The sequence below is a fragment of the Octopus sinensis genome, linkage group LG18, assembly GCF_006345805.1.
Source record: "Octopus sinensis linkage group LG18, ASM634580v1, whole genome shotgun sequence".
In the NCBI taxonomy this organism is placed as follows: Eukaryota; Metazoa; Mollusca; class Cephalopoda; order Octopoda; family Octopodidae; genus Octopus; species Octopus sinensis.
In genome coordinates this window covers 6436932-6449431 of record NC_043014.1, presented here as the reverse complement: position 1 = coordinate 6449431, position 12500 = coordinate 6436932, and the positions used below count along the sequence as shown (strand labels likewise).

The following is a 12500-nucleotide window of genomic DNA, read 5'->3' as shown; positions in this document are numbered from 1 at the left end:
AGCAAAAGTCAAACATAGAATAACAACAACAACAACAACAACAACAACAAAAAACAACAACAACAACAACAATAATAATAATAATAGTAATGATAATGAAACAGTTCTGACCCTAATGCAGGTACGGCGACATATTTAACGAAACAAGATGGAAGATCTGAAGCCTTTTAGTTGGAATGAAAAAGAGAGATATTCTTTAAAACTGAGTGTAAAACTTTTAAGTAAAGATATAGGCATGGAATTTGGCATAGATTAGTGCGCAATATTAGACATGAGAAGGGGACAGGTAGGCAACAACGAAGGCATCCAATTACCTGACGACCAGACTTTGAGATCATTGAATGGATGAGTTATACGTTTCTAGGATTATCATAATCTGACAGAATACTAACTGAAGAAATGAAAACGAAAATTGAGAAGGAGTACATCGGAAAGGTGAGGAAGCTAATGAAATCAAAGCGAAGGCTGTAAATACTTGTGCAGTGTCATTACTTAGATACTCAGCAGCTTTTGTGGATTGGACAAAAACTGAATTAGCAAAGCTAGACAGAAGAACTAGGAAGGAATTCAATATGAATGAGGGCCTTCATCCAAGGGCATGAGTAGCACGATTATACTTATCTAGGAAGGAAGGCAGAAGAGCATTAATATCAGTACAAGACTGTGTGGAGTTAGCTGGAGTAGATATAGACTCCTATGTCGGTAATAGTGAAGAAAGTTTATTAAAACTGCTAGAGTCGCAGCATATATAAGGAAACTAAAAAGTCAAATGAAGTTAAAACCAGCATGGCAGATTCCCAAAGATAATTGCACCAAATAATAGTAGTAAAACATGGTTATTACTGCAAAAGAGGAGGCTGAAAAGATAGACAGAAAGTTTGTTAGTAGCTGCACAAGATCAAGCGTTAAGGACTAACTTGATGAAAGACAAGATGGATAAAACCAAGTAGATTATGCGTGTAAGTTATGCAAATCAAAGGAGAAAAGTGTTACTCTTATAGCAAGTGAATGTAGCATGCTGGTACATAAAGAAAAGACATGACAACCTAGAGTAATCGATTGGGAGTTATGTAGAAAGCTAGGTTTTAACCCTACTGATGAATGGTATGAACTAGAATGTAAGAAATATAAGATGTTGTGGGACTTTAACATTCAGACTGACAGACTAATACCAGCTAGAAGGCCTGATTTGGTGGTGGTGGTAGTAGTAGTAGTAGTAGTAGTAGTATAGTAGTAGTAGTAGTAGTAGTATAGTAGTAGTAGTAGATAAAGGGAATAGAAAGTGCCAAATAATTGACTTTACAGTCTTAAATGATAAAAATGTCAATATGAGAGGAATAGAAAATATAGCGAAGTACTAGGACCTAGTGACTGAATTACAGAAACTATGGAAAGTAAAATGTATCCCTGTAGTTGTAGATACATTAGGAACTACCCCTAAAGATTTGAATAGATGGTGGGAAGAAATAGGCATAAAACACAGTTTACTGCAGCTTCTTAAAACAGGGGACAGTAGGGATACTTGGGAGGGTTTATCGCATCCACAGTTACTTATAGCCCGATGTCAGGGATTTTTCATTTCCAACAGTCTAATCTGTTGTGTGTGTATATGAATAATGATTCTTTATTCTTATAATTATTGAGTGAGAGAACAGTGCATGCCCTCAAAGTGATACTGGGGTAAAATATACGAAGCCCAGTATACCCATCATGACTACTCGTCTGATAAGGGTGCACTAGGCACATGCATCACGATCATATGTGCGTGACATGGTGATCTCATATCAAGATAAACAGCACATGACCTTGCAGGTGGGGCCCAGTTAGAATTTTCTTCTGGTCGAGTACCCCATTCCGCTGAAAGGGTCCCTGAATAAGGGTTGTTTAAGGATGTTGAACGAACCACCCATGTTTCCAGAGGTGAATTATTCAAACCCCAAAGAATCCCTCTCAACACATGGCTGTGATGCTCCCCCACTTATTATTATTATTATCATCATCATCATCATCATTATTATTATTATTATTATTTGATGTTTTAGTATTAGTAGTTTGTATTAGATTTTATTGCGTTTGTAGTTGTTGTTGGGGTGGTAGTAGTAGTAGTAGTAGTAGTGCTATTTTTCCCTTAGAAGAAACAAAATTAACCTTTGAGAAACCTTGAATTCGACTCGATTGCATTCGATATCTCACATGTATAAGATGCTACATCTCTGCAATCCAAGTTATTTTTCCAACAATGCAATTCACCTCTAGTCGCTGCAACTCGCGGTAAGATGCAACCGAAATCTTTCGCGGCATAGATGACTTCAAAAACTCCCACAACTTCGTGGAAACCAATATCAACAACGACTTCATCGTTTCGTCTGAGTCTGAAGAAACCTAAGTTGTTGGCTACAAAGTTACATGTAATTTCCATTCTGGTTAGTTCTTCGTCCCCAAATCCATCGAAAGGCGTTAGGCTTGTCATTTCAACACGATCTATGAGTGAGGAACAAATCAATGAATGAATACACGAAAAATGGGACGGAAACAATTTCTCAAAGACAGATTTAATTATCGCTTCTACTTTAGACGCGAAACCCGAAAGTTATCTGATCAAGTATCATAAAAGCATGAAACTATAAGTAGCTCTTTCGGTTTGTGTATTAAATCGATATTTTTCTCTCACTGGACGGAACACTTCTTTGTTGATTCTACCTCGAATGAGTCTTTCTATCTATCTATCTATCTATCTATCTATCTATCTATCTATCTATCTATCTATCTATCTATCTATCTATCTATCTATCTATCTATCTATTTAATATAACAATATTGATCGAGGTTACCGTGGTCTTTTTCGTAGGCTTTTCTTCCCACGGATAAACCTTATCTGCTTCCCCCTTTACACCGTACATCATGACACTGTGATACACGATCTCTATTGATCGTTTTTTTCCTCTTCCCCTTTTTCCTCTTTTTTCTTCTATTTTCCTTTTTCTTTTCTTTTGTTTCTTTCCCTTTTTTCCCTTTTTTTTCGTTTTTTTTTCTTTTTTCCCTTTTACGATCCCTTTTGATCGAAAACCTAAGCCACTTTTTTTTGTTTCTTTTGTTTTTTGTTTTTTTCATCCCCCAAAAGAAAAGTTCTACCTTGTAATTTGTCCCATTTGTGTGCAGCCCTGTGTGGCCAATAAAGAAACTTATCTATCTATCTATCTATCTATCTATCTATCTATCTATCTATCTATCTATCTATCTATCTATCTATCTATCTATCTATCTATCAGTCTGTCTGTCTGTCTGTCTGTCTGTCTGTCTGTCTGTCTGTCTGTCTGTCTATCTATCTATCTATCTATCTATCTATCTATCTATCTATCTATCTATCAGTCTGTCTGTCAGTCAGTCTGTCTGTCTGTCTGTCTGTCTGTCTGTCTATCTATCTATCTCTATCTATCTATCTATCTATCTATCTATCTATCTATCAGTCTGTCTGTCTGTCTGTCTGTCTGTCTGTCTGTCTGTCTATCTATCTATCTATCTATCTATCTATCTATCTATCTATCTATCTATATATCTATCTATCTATCTATCTGTCTGTCTGTCTATCTAACTATCTATATGTATATATATCCCATATTTGATCTTGGTACAATATAGACTTATATAATTTGTAGAGGGTGAGTAACAACGAACTCTTTGCACATATGACGTCATCTGCGGGCGTCGCCATTTGTCGACCAAATTGTGATTTCCGTCAAAATGTTCACCCAACTTTACGCTGTTTCAATTGGTTTTTAACTAGCCAATCAGTAATCGTTGTACAACGTGGCATACAATGTGGCTTTAAGTATGATTTATAGATTGCCTTATTGAAATAATCCTGCTTCCGTCGCTTACAACAAATTACTATTCAGCATTCCGGCTATTTGGGACACAAGTGACTGAAAAATCACTGTTTTTCTGCATCATAAGGGGCTAAATCGCTTTAGCAAGCAGTTGCTCAGTGAATCCTTCCTACTGACGACTCTCAAGGAAGCGAAACGGAGCATTTAGCAATGTTACATCTTCTTCTGGACGATGTTCGTCTGCTCCTGGTTTTATTTCAGTATAATTTTAGCACTGCAAATGAGACAGAGTATCTAGGGAAGAAGTGACGGCTAGGGCTGCTGCGGTAAATAGGAAGTAACTTCGTGAGATAAACCAAGAAACTGAGATTTCTGCGTCATGCAGTAGTTCCTTCGTTACGTAATGAAGAAAGAAGGCCTGAAAAATTAGGAGGTGAACTTGAAAGACTGAAGGGAAATGAAGCAGCGGAAGACTTAGGATGACATGGATGTCGAGCTTGACTTCCTGGTTGGAAGAAAGAGGCATTAAACATCAGGAAGTGAAAATGTTACAGAAAACAAAGAACAGAAAATGACGTCAAGAAGTGACCGCTTATGAACATGGCGTCTAAAGAGGAATACGTCATACGTCCATCAGATAATTTTTCTGGAGACGAATACTACAGTCTTTGAACGACATATCTGCATTAAGTATGATATACAGATTGCTATTGAAACATGGTTTCTGATTTCAGTAAACGGGAAAGAATCTTTAGAGGAGGTGGTTGATTATTACCACCGATACTCTTGCTAGGCAAATTTAATTTCGGTGAGATTTGAACAGTGAAATGTCAGAAAACCGTCACCCTCACTTGCTTCCAAGGGGTTTAAGTTACACACCCACACACACATGCACTCCCCCATATAGTAAGAGTAAGAGAGTGACATAGAAAGAACAAAGAAAAGAGAGTATACGTGCGAGAGAGAGAGAGAGAGAGAGAGAGAGAGAGAGAGAGAGAGAGTTGTTGAAAGAGGTGAGAGAAAGGAATGAAAAGCTTGAAGAAATATATTTGTTGTTTTTAATCTGAACTTACTGACTGACATGCATGGAAGAATCATCACGGATATAATCATCATCATCATCATCATCATCATCGTCGTCGTCGTCGTCACCATGTTGGTTGGTAGAGAAAACGAGCGCCGACTGCTTCGAACAGAAGCATTGTAACCACGTGACATATTTGATCGAGGTCAAATAAGAATTAGAGAAAATTTGGCAATAGTTTTTCGTGTCGAAATGTGATGAAACTAATTAATGATAAAATGAATTAGTTAATTAATGAAAAAGTGCAAAATAAGCAAAACAGAAAAATAATAATAATCATAAAAAATAGTCTCATCGGAAATGAGAAAAATATTTTAAAATTAGCTTTTATGAAGGACTAGCAGGTGAACCCGTCCTTTTGGAAGGTTTAAGTTGCTTTGGTGGTATTTTTTCACCAAAGAATTGAACAAGCGAGATGGTTTATGAGTAGCAGGGAAATCTATGATTCCGATTAACCTAGGAACGGAACACCAAATTGAGGGCTGGTTATTGTGGAGGTTGTTGCATTTTAACGATCATAGAACATATATAAGTTTGCAAACGATGCTAAGTAGAGCTACTAAAGTGTTTTAGAAGTAGATTATAGGTAATGGCTACAAAATATTGTTGTTTTACGTGAAAGCGAAATTTCTTGTGATTGTTTAAAAAAAGGTTAATACCACAATGCTAAAACGTATTTGAAACAACGGACAACAATCGAAATATCATAACGGATGGGTAAATAAGAATCCTTAAAGTGTGACAACGCTTTGGCTGGTAAACAAAGGTATCACCAAATAGAAAAGATGGAAGGAAACATCACCTTTTAAGTAACTCAGAATAGGTAAAGGTAAGCTTGCCAAAATTTAATGCAAATTAAATATGGAGATTTAGGCGCCGGAGATATAGGCGCAGGAGTGGCTGTGTGGTAAGTAGCTTGCTAACCAGCCACATGGTTCCGGGTTCAGTCCCACTGCGTGGCACCTTGGGCAAGTGTCTTCTGCTATAGCCTGGGGCCGACCAATGCCTTGTGAGTGGATTTGGTAGACGGAAACTGAAAGAAGCCCATCGTATATATGTATAAATATGTGTGTGTTTGTGTGTATGTTTGTGTGTCTGTGTTTGTCCCCCTAGCACTGCTTGACAACCGATGCTGGTGTGTTTACGTCCCTGTCACATAGCGGTTCGGCAAATGGGAATCCGATAGAATAAGTACTGGGCTTACAATGAATAAGTCCCGGGGTCGAATTGCTCGACTAAAGGTGGTGCTCCAGCATGGCCGCAGTCAAATGACTGAAACAAGTAAAAGAGTAAAGAGTAAAGAGATTAAGATCGTTTGGTGTTGGATATCCATCGCGTACAGTGTTCCTAGTCAATTTAATGATCGTCGCAGGTGGACAGTCGAAATAAATAGACAAAATCCTCTCACTTTTGTAATATTCTTTAACCGAAAGGCTCAAACGATACAGACCAATGCACATACAAATAAGAATATAGAAAGTATTAATGCACCATAACAACATCTAAATAAATAATTAAAAAAATGTAAAAACAACTAAAAAATATACTGTAATGCAAATATACGGCTCCTATCGATTAAAAAAGTAGGAAAAGCACACAAAATATTTATATATAAAAGAGAGGTTGTGTGCTGTCTGTCTCCTACGATTTAGATTCCTAACTACTCCCACATTTTGCGGTGCAGTTTAACCAAAACCTGGTATCTTATAGTCGTGATTCATATCAAGCCCTTCTGGGTATTAGCGCGCGTCTACGATGAGTCTACGATTAAAAAACATATTTACCATCAATATTTCCCATTTTTTAATGCATTTTTGGTATATATAAGGGAAGTAGCTCTCTAAACATTTATTATTAAATTTCAGAACGTAAAAATCTACAGTAACCCCCCCCTTTGTGGTTAGTCATATTGAGATGGCTATTATACTTTACATCTCTAAAAATGCTTATATAGTTATTTCCCTTCCAAACCCGAGCAACGCCGGGCGATACTGCTAGTAGATAGATGAAATCCTTTCACTTTTATATTCTCTAACCAAAACGCCCAATACACACCAATACACATATAAAAACAATATGGAAAGTAATAATATACAATTACAACATATGAATAAATAATGAATAAAAAAAATTGAAAATCACTAAAAACTATTCTCTAATGCCAATATACGGCCATATATAGATTAAAAAAGTATGGAAGATCCTACATACAAAAAAAGAAAAAGAAATTTGTACATAAAAAGAGTTAGAGAAAACCCCGCGTAAACCACAGTTTTTTTCCTTGTTTGTCCATTTGCGCAGCAGCTCTTGGCAAAATGTTTCCGTGCATGGCCATCTTTTGGACATAGGTAATGTGCGTGTAAAGTTTGGTGAATATCGGTTGAGAATTGTGGAAATGTATGCGTTTGTCAATATACACACGCATACTGTGATTTATATATATACTAGATAATTATGAAAGTGAGGTATGGCTTACGACAGTCCGTTGAGGGACCTTGTCTTGCAGAGAATTGGTGACCCCATTAGAGATGGTGCCAAAAAAAATACATCAATACACTCTGTAAAGTTGTTGGAGTGAGGCAGAGCACCCATCTGTAGAAACTATTGTAATGTAGACATTGGTGCATGACTCACTCCTCTGACTTACCAGCCCCTGATGAACCGTCCAATCCATGTCATCATGGAAAAAGGGACATCAAATGGTGATGAGGATGGGGGGAGTGGATGAGAATAACGAGGGTGATACATCAAGCTATAAAGAAACAAATTGTTTCCTTGTTCTAATCTGACTGTTCTGATTTTGTACAAAAGTCTGAATAAAGGTACGACGAACACGAATAATATCGGAATAATTGCAGCATCGAAAGTTGATATTTTAAATGCATTTATCCAGAATATCAACTTTTATTTATGTGAATATTCCGATATCACGCAAGAAGAGAAGGAGGACCTAGATTTGAGAGGAGAAACACAATACGTAGAAGATAGAGGCTAAGAAATGATGAGTTAGTGTGTGAGAAAAATTGGGGTGAGTGACTTAGAGTCGGAAATTAAATAGTTCGGATCAAGTGTGAGTCAGAGAAGTCTCTACTACTCCAGTACTTATTGTTTCAAACCTAGTACTTATTGTTATCAGTCTTTTTACTGCACGCTAAGTTACAAGGACGTAAATATGCCAGCATTGGTTGCCAAGGGGTGCAATGGCCCAGTGGTTAGGGCAGCGGACTCGCGGTCATAGGATCGCGGTTTCGATTCTCAGACCGGGCGTTGTGAGTGTTTATTGAGCGAAAACACCTAAAGCTCCACGAAGCTCCGGCAGGGGATGGTGGCGATCCCTGCTGTACTCTTTCACCACAACTTTCTCTCACTCTTACTTCCTGTTTCTGTTGTACCTGTATTTCAAAGGGCCGGCCTTGTCCCTCTCTGTGTCACGCTGAATATCCCCGAGAACTACGTTAAGGGTACACGTGTCTGTGGAGTGCTCAGCCACTTACACGTTAATTTCACGAGCAGGCTGTTCCGTTGATTCGGATCAACCGGAACTCTCGTCGTCGTAACCGACGGAGTGCTTCTAAAAAAAAAAAAAAAAGGTTGCCAAGAGACAGTGGGGAAACAACACAAACACCAGGAAATGCGCGATCGCGCACACTCACTCAGACACATTTAGCGCTTTCATTAAAAATTGGAAGGACGTGAATTTAAAACAAGAGCACTTTGAGAGAGCAGACCCCGCCAAGGCAACACCAACGTCCTGTCAACGATTAACCGGAGATGATTTTTAAAATGAGAATACTAAAAATGAACCCGACCGCTCTCAAAAATTAGGTAAAAAAAAATAGGGTAAATAATCCAGAATCCTTGACCGGCACCGAATCGATCCCAAAATTTAATCAGTTCGTGCCAGTCGCGAGGTCAAACATTCCTGAAATTTTCATCCGAATCCATCCATCGGTTCTTGATATATCTTGTCCACAGATAAACAAACAAACAAACACGTCTCTAAGCAGTACCTCCGCCTTAGCGAAGGTGGAGGTAATAAAGGTTTTGAAGGCCTAAGAAACAAAACAAAACAAAAAACCCCCCAAAAAAACACAGTTTATATATTTACCTTCACTGGCACTATTTACGAAAACTGAGTATTTTGAATTTAGAAAACGCTGCTAAATTCTTCAAGAAAATCTCTTTGGAATTGACAAGATTGGAAAGAACTATTCTGAAAAGTATTCCAAAGTTCACCGCGTGTCTGGATTCGAAAGATTTAGCTTCGGGAAAGTGAAACAGTGAGATCGTGTCAACGGAGATTCTTTGCCAAAATGTTATTAAATCTGTAAATAAAAGTGCTTGTGTGTGTGTGTGTGTGTGTCTCTGTTTGTGTGTGTGTGAATGTGAGTGTGCGAGTGTGTATGTGTGTGTGTGTGTTTGTTTATGTATATGTGGGTGGTGGTGTGTGTTAGGTGTGTATTTGTTGTGCACTTTTCTTCAATTTTTATAAATCATATCGTGTTCTATTTCGATTTGTGGTCGCTTTGATCTATCAGTCAATAACATTCACACACACACACACACCACACACACAACACACACACACACACACACACGCACACACACGCACACACACGCACACACACACACACGCACACACATGCACACACACACAAACTCACACAAAACACAGATGCTTGGGTAACGCGTAGGCATAGATGTAATCTTAAGAGATCCAGTTTGCAACCGGGTGTTTCAGGTTCAGTTTCACCTTGCAGCACTTTGGCCACGAGTCTTCCATTATAGACCTGCGCCCTACTAAATCCTTCTCGACGGAAACAGAGTGAAAATCCCTCATATATATCTGTATACGTTACGTAGTTCCATGACCGAATAAATTATACAGTTATAGAGAGGATTTTCTGCCCTTTCACTTTAGCCAACTCTGGCCAGCGTTGGTGGTCACTTAACGAATGACAGCATCTGACATCTGCAATTCTTCATCCCTTTATCTATCTGTCTATATATAAATTAATACATGCACCCCTTAAAATCTTTCGATAAGCACCCCCCCCACTATACTAACTAGTTTATATCTACTCTACTACATCCACCCGTCTGTCTTTCCTCCTGACTAGAGAATAATATCCCTGTTCAACCCTCGTTCCTTCCCTGTTCAAAATTGGAATTCGAACACCCACCATTCCGCGCCATGGATTATCATCGAGCATTCTCATTTGAAACTGTTAATGGATTTTACCTATTTTATTCTGATCCACCCTTCACTTTTGACAAACTGGAATATACTAATACCCATTTTAGACATCTCTCACATTTTCCTCTCTGATGACGGAATACTCAGCCTATGAAATCCATATGCTTGGCTATTCTAGAAACAGCTGTAAGAGACTCTGTAAGTTTATATTCCTCTAAAATAAATGATTTTCAAGTGATTCCAAAAGTTCTGCTTTTCCATGTTTACTTTCATCTCTCTCCCTTTTTCTCTCTCACCCCCTGTCTCTCTCTTCACACACACACATACACACATACCAAAGTAATGCAGCAAAATGGCGAAAAGTGTGGGGTCAGGAATATCTCCCTGTTTGACACCGTTGTCCACCGAAAAGTCATGAGACAGCTTACCATTAAAGACTACCCGAGCTCTCATGCTTCTGAATAGTTCCTTAAAAATGCCCACAAAATGTGTTGGACAACCAAGTTTACACAAAACAATCCACAGTACCTCCCTGTTTACCGTGCCAAATGCCTTAGTTAAATCTATGAAGACCTGGTATGGAGGCATTTGTTCCTCTAAGCATTTCTCTCGAACCTGCCTCAGAAAATATCCCGTCCATTGTTCCTCGCTCAGGTCTGAAACCACACTGTTCTTCAGGAATCACATGTGGAGACATTCTCAACGAGACGATCTAACATGATCCTTGAAAGTATCTTCCCCGTACGTAGCACGAGAGTTATCATTCTAGAATTACCGCGCACTGCTTTCGGCCTCTTACACTTGTATACAGAGATTCGAATGCCATTTATCCATTCTTGTGGCACAGAAGGATTCATTCCAAACTCGAGTTACCAGTTTATGAATTTCAGATGAAATATGATCTCCACCTGCTTTCAGAATTTCACCTGGAATACCATCCAATCCAGGTGCTTTACCTGATCCCAGTTTACATAATGCCAGATTTATTTCTTCAATGGAAGGCGCATCGTTCACCTTCCATGAACGATACACCTTCTATGAAGAAGTATATATATATATATATATATATATATATTTATATATAAGTTCAGCAAAATTTAGATTCAGATGTATATGGGTCTTAAATTACAGGCACCAGAATTTTGTATGGTATTATCCATATAAATCAAATGGGTTGATTATAATCAAAATAAGCAACAAGGATATCCAAGGTAGAGTAGTACAATTGTTTCATGCTACTTCATTTTATTAAACACTGTATTACATCAGTTTTAAAATGTCGAGCAATCTTCAGCCACATATAGAATCTTCCAATTAAACTGACAATGCTCATTCTTATCCTTATTTCATTTGCCAACATTACAAATAAGAGTGCAACGCCAGTGGTAAATAAATTTATTTTATTTACAAAAGATTGCCGAAACTATGCATAGTCCAGAAAGGAAAGGTTAAACGTTTTTATTTCTCTTTCCATTTCAGAATTACAACTATTAGTGGTTTGGAGTTTAGCTGCTCTTTCTAGTGAGTCGGATGTCCCATTATAGCCATCCCTTATATGTTTGAATGTATATATATAGTCTATTGACTATTTTTTTCCTTCTCACTGGACCGCTGGTAGCGGAAAATTTTTCTACCCTAAAATTTATTAATATATATATATATATCTATATATATATATATATATACAGGCATAAACACCTACATAAACTCACATTTATACGAACACATATATACATATATATATATGCATACATTTATGTACGTGAGAAACGGGATAAATTTTAATACAATAAAACATTTTATTTAAGGAGACAACGTTCCAGTTTTCCAATTTCTTTATTTCAAATTTTGTAATAAATTGAGTTTTCCATTTCTATTATTATCATTTACTTACTTTCCTAAATATTTTCTCGACCTTTTTTTTGCGATTGGATGAATCTTATCCACATCCCATTGTCCAAATCGTTCGAGCACTAAACAACGAATACACCTGTAACCATAGAAATATATACGAAGAAATTAGAGGAAAACGAACGCCATTTTGATCATTCTTATTGAGCAAATTCCTGCTATTCTAGTCTCGGGCTGACCAAAACCTTATCAATGATAATTAAGGAAACAGAAACTGAAAGTAGTCATACACACAGACACAGACACAGACACACACACTCATATATATATATATATATATATAATATATATATATATATATATATATATATATATATATATACTAGCAGTATCGCCCGGTGTTGCTCGGGTTTGTAAGGGAAATAACTATATAAGCATTTTTAGAGAGTTACTTCCCTTACAGATGCCAATTCGGGCTTTCTTAGCTATTTCTGTTTTGGTGTCTTCAAGCCATGAAGTCGTTGTTCTAAAAGAACGCTGG

At 37.5% G+C, this 12500-nt stretch overlaps 1 protein-coding gene across 3 annotated transcripts in view; it reads right to left on the bottom strand.

The window, feature by feature from the left end:
* The window catches only part of LOC118766832, a 41783-nt gene that overhangs the window by 7889 nt on the left and 21394 nt on the right, over nucleotides 1-12500 (bottom strand). For 2 of the 3 annotated variants that reach the window (XM_036510669.1, XM_036510670.1), the window contains exon 4: nucleotides 2149-2481. In XM_036510669.1, the coding sequence (XP_036366562.1) occupies nucleotides 2149-2481 (333 nt within the window). The remainder of the gene's footprint in view (nucleotides 1-2148; nucleotides 2482-12500) is intronic. The other variant, XR_005002744.1, reaches the window with a different exon arrangement.